The sequence below is a fragment of the Nerophis ophidion genome, linkage group LG13 (genome assembly GCF_033978795.1).
Source record: "Nerophis ophidion isolate RoL-2023_Sa linkage group LG13, RoL_Noph_v1.0, whole genome shotgun sequence".
In the NCBI taxonomy this organism is placed as follows: Eukaryota; Metazoa; Chordata; class Actinopteri; order Syngnathiformes; family Syngnathidae; genus Nerophis; species Nerophis ophidion.
Window position 1 is genome coordinate 58217963 of NC_084623.1, and position 3983 is coordinate 58221945.

General features: G+C 40.4%; 1 protein-coding gene across 2 annotated transcripts in view; it reads right to left on the reverse strand.

The window, feature by feature from the left end:
- Positions 1-415: 415 nt before the first annotated feature.
- rab38a (RAB38a, member RAS oncogene family) overlaps positions 416-3983 on the reverse strand; it is a 23873-nt gene continuing 20305 nt past the window's right edge. Inside the window, exon 4 of one of the 2 annotated variants that reach the window (XM_061919269.1) lies at positions 416-957. In XM_061919269.1, the coding sequence (XP_061775253.1) occupies positions 682-957 (276 nt within the window). In that variant the 3' untranslated portion in view covers positions 416-681. The remainder of the gene's footprint in view (positions 958-3983) is intronic. The other variant, XM_061919270.1, reaches the window with a different exon arrangement.

A 3983-nucleotide genomic window follows, 5' to 3' on the forward strand; every position in this document is an offset into this window, starting at 1 on the left:
ATCAATTTCTGATTTAATTGTCGATGATACATTTTTTTGGTATGTTTTTTTAAATGTATTTGCTGTTTTTGTAAAAAAATAAAAAAAATTTTTTTTTTTTTTTTTTACAGCAAACACACAAAATATGCGTTATCTCCACCCCAAAATCCTAAATTGAATATTTGATGTGAGGAAATTAGAGTCTTCACTAGGTAAATAATTCATAACATTGATTTTGATTCATTATTATTTTTTGAGAAATGTCAGTTCTAAAGTAAAAAAAACAACTTTAAGTAATTAGTCGACAGTGCAATTTGTTCTCGTTACATTTAATCAGTTTTCTCCCACTTTTCCTGCATGTATTCTCCACTAGTAGGCTCAGAATGGAACTTCCCACAATGCATCAGTGAATATTCCACCCACAGACAACAAAAGCGCGGTAAAGGAAAGTTCTGCTTTATTCATGTTGATAAGTGGACACATCTTTGGTTGTGTAGAATACAATATGTACATATTTGTAGAGATAGATGGATAATTACAAATATTACAATGAATACAGTAAAAAAAAAAAAAAACAATAAAACAATTTAGGGAAGAAAGTGAAACACTGTTAAGATCATTTATAACTAATTGCATGTATAAATAAAATGTGGGTGTAGAAATATTGCAGCGTAATAATAATAATAATATTTGTATTAGTGTTCACAGAATGTTCCTGCGTCGCCGTGGTAACGCAGCTTGTCTCCTCCATCCATCCTTCCTTCCACGAGTGCAGAAGGCGCTCACTGCGCCCTGAAGCAGGAGGAGCAGGTCCCGCCTCGCTCCGTCTCCAGTTGAGGGCTGACCGTGTCCGGGACCTCGGACTGAAACATGTCCTTCTCGCTGGAAATGATGTGCTTGACCAGGCAGTTGGCCGCCTCGTCGATGTTGATGTTCTCCTGGGACAGGACGCAAGGGGTGAGGCCGGCAAGTCGGAACCTCGAAAGGTGGAACAAATCACTATCAGGGGCGTCCAAACTTTTTCCACAGAGGGCCGCACACGGGAAAACTGAAGCATGCGGGGGCCATTTTCACACTTTTCATTTTCAAACCGTAACAAAATGTATGGATTTGGTTTTAATTCTTAGAGCTCCATCGAGGGTCACAGTCACTAAAATGTTAAATATGAGTCAAATTAATATTATTTATTTAATGCTTACAGGAAATCTCTACATCAGGGGCCACCATAGCTCGGTTGGTAGAGCGGCCGTGCCAGCAACTTGAGGGTTGCAGGTTCGATTCCCGCATCCGCCATCCTAGTCACTACCGTTGTGTCCTTGAGCAAGACACTTTACCCACCTGCTCCCAGTGCCACCCACACTGCTTTAAATGTAACTTAGATATTGGGTTTCACTATGTAAAGCGCTTTGAGTCACTAGAGAAAAAGCGCTATATAAAAATAATTCACTTCCCTTATATACACACACATCTTCATAATAATATGTGCAATATACACACTGCATTCCGGAAAAACAAACTCCAAAGTCTTTGGGGTTTGTTTTTCCAGAATGCAAAGGAAAGTTGGAGCGAGCAAGGCGTGAAGGTAATGACATCTTTTATTTTAACACTATAACTACAAAAAAGAAGCAAACAAAAGCATAGCTCGGTTGGTAGAGTGGCCGTGCCAGCAACTTGAGGGTTGCAGGTTCGATTCCCGCATCCGCCATCCTAGTCACTGCCGTTGTGTCCTTGGGCAAGACACTTGACCCACCTGCTCCCAGTGCCACCCACACTGCTTTAAATGTAACTTAGATATTGGGTTTCGCTATGTAAAGCGCTTTGAGTCACTAGAGAAAAAGCGCTATATAAAAATAATTCACTTCACTTCCCTTATATACACACACACACATCTTCATAATAATATGTGCAATATACACACTGCATTCCGGAAAAACAAACTCCAAAGTCTTTGGGGTTTGTTTTTCCAGAATGCAAAGGAAAGTTGGAGCGAGCAAGGCGTGAAGGTAATGACATCTTTTATTTTAACACTATAACTACAAAAAAGAAGCAAACAAAAGCATAGCTCGGTTGGTAGAGTGGCCGTGCCAGCAACTTGAGGGTTGCAGGTTCGATTCCCGCATCCGCCATCCTAGTCACTGCCGTTGTGTCCTTGGGCAAGACACTTGACCCACCTGCTCCCAGTGCCACCCACACTGCTTTAAATGTAACTTAGATATTGGGTTTCGCTATGTAAAGCGCTTTGAGTCACTAGAGAAAAAGCGCTATATAAAAATAATTCACTTCACTTCCCTTATATACACACACACACATCTTCATAATAATATGTGCAATATACACACTGCATTCCGGAAAAACAAACCCCAAAGTCTTTGGGGTTTGTTTTTCCAGAATGCAAAGGAAAGTTGGAGCGGGCAAGGCGTGAAGGTAATGACATCTTTTATTTTAACACTATAACTACAAAAAGGAAGCAAACAAAAGCATAGCTCGGTTGGTAGAGTGGCAGTGCCAGCAACTTGAGGGTTGCGGGTTCGATTCCCGCATCCTAGTCACTGCCGTTGTGTCCTTGGGCAAGACACTTTACCCACCTGCTCCCAGTGCCACCCACACTGCTTTAAATGTAACTTAGATATTGGGTTTCACTATGTAAAGCGCTTTGAGTCACCAGAGAAAAAGCGCTATATAAAAATAATTCACTTCACTTCCCTTATATACACACACATCTTCATAATAATATGTGCAATATACACACTGCATTCCGGAAAAACAAACCCCAAAGTCTTTGGGGTTTGTTTTTCCAGAATGCAAAGGAAAGTTGGAGCGGGCAAGGCGTGAAGGTAATGACATCTTTTATTTTAACACTATAACTACAAAAAAAGAAGCAAACAAAAGCATAGCTCGGTTGGTAGAGCGGCCGTGCCAGCAACTTGAGGGTTGCAAGTTCGATTCCCGCTTCAGCCATCCTAGTCACTGCCGTTGTGTCCTTGAGCAAGACACTTGACCCACCTGCTCCCAGTGCCACCCACACTGCTTTAAATGTAACTTAGATATTGGGTTTCACTATGTAAAGCGCTTTGAGTCAATAGAGAAAAAGCGCTATATAAAAATAATTCACTTCACTTCCCTTATATACACACACATCTTCATAATAATATGTGCAATATACACACTGCATTCCGGAAAAACAAACCCCAAAGTCTTTGGGGTTTGTTTTTCCAGAATGCAAAGGAAAGTTGGAGCGGGCAAGGCATGAAGGTAATGACATCTTTTATTTTAACACTATAACTACAAAAAAGAAGCAAACAAAAGCAGAGCTCGGTTGGTAGAGCGGCCGTGCCAGCAACTTGGGGGTTGCAGGTTCGATTCCCGCTTCCGCCATCCTAGTCACTGCCGTTGTGTCCTTGGGCAAGACACTTTACCCACCTGCTCCCAGTGCCACCCACACTGCTTTAAATGTAACTTAGATCAATCAATCAATCAATCAATATTTACTTATATAGCCCTAAATCACTAGTGTCTCAAAGGGCTGCACTATGTATTGGGTTTCACTATGTAAAGCGCTTTGAGTCAATAGAGAAAAGCGCTATATAAATATAATTCACTTCACAAGGTCACAAGGTCGCCCGTAAGGACCAGATGAGTCGCCCGCTGGCCTGTTCTAAAAATAGCTCAAATAGCAGCACTTACCAGTGAGCTGCCTCTATTTTTGAAATTTTATTAATTTACTAGCAAGCTGGTCTCGCTTTATTCGACATTTTTAATTCTAAGAGACAAAACTCAAAAAGAATTTGAAAAACCAAGAAAATATTTATGTATGTATAAAAACTATATATGAAGAGTTCATATGCAAAAGCAGATAAATCCATTTTGACCGATTCTGTATATTAACGATTTTCTGCCTGCTGGTGTTGTCGGTACACGTACAAGCGTGCAATGGTTTATTTAATATCAACATAATCAAGTCATGAAAGCCTAAACTTTTAAGAAATGCTGATGTAATGAATGGC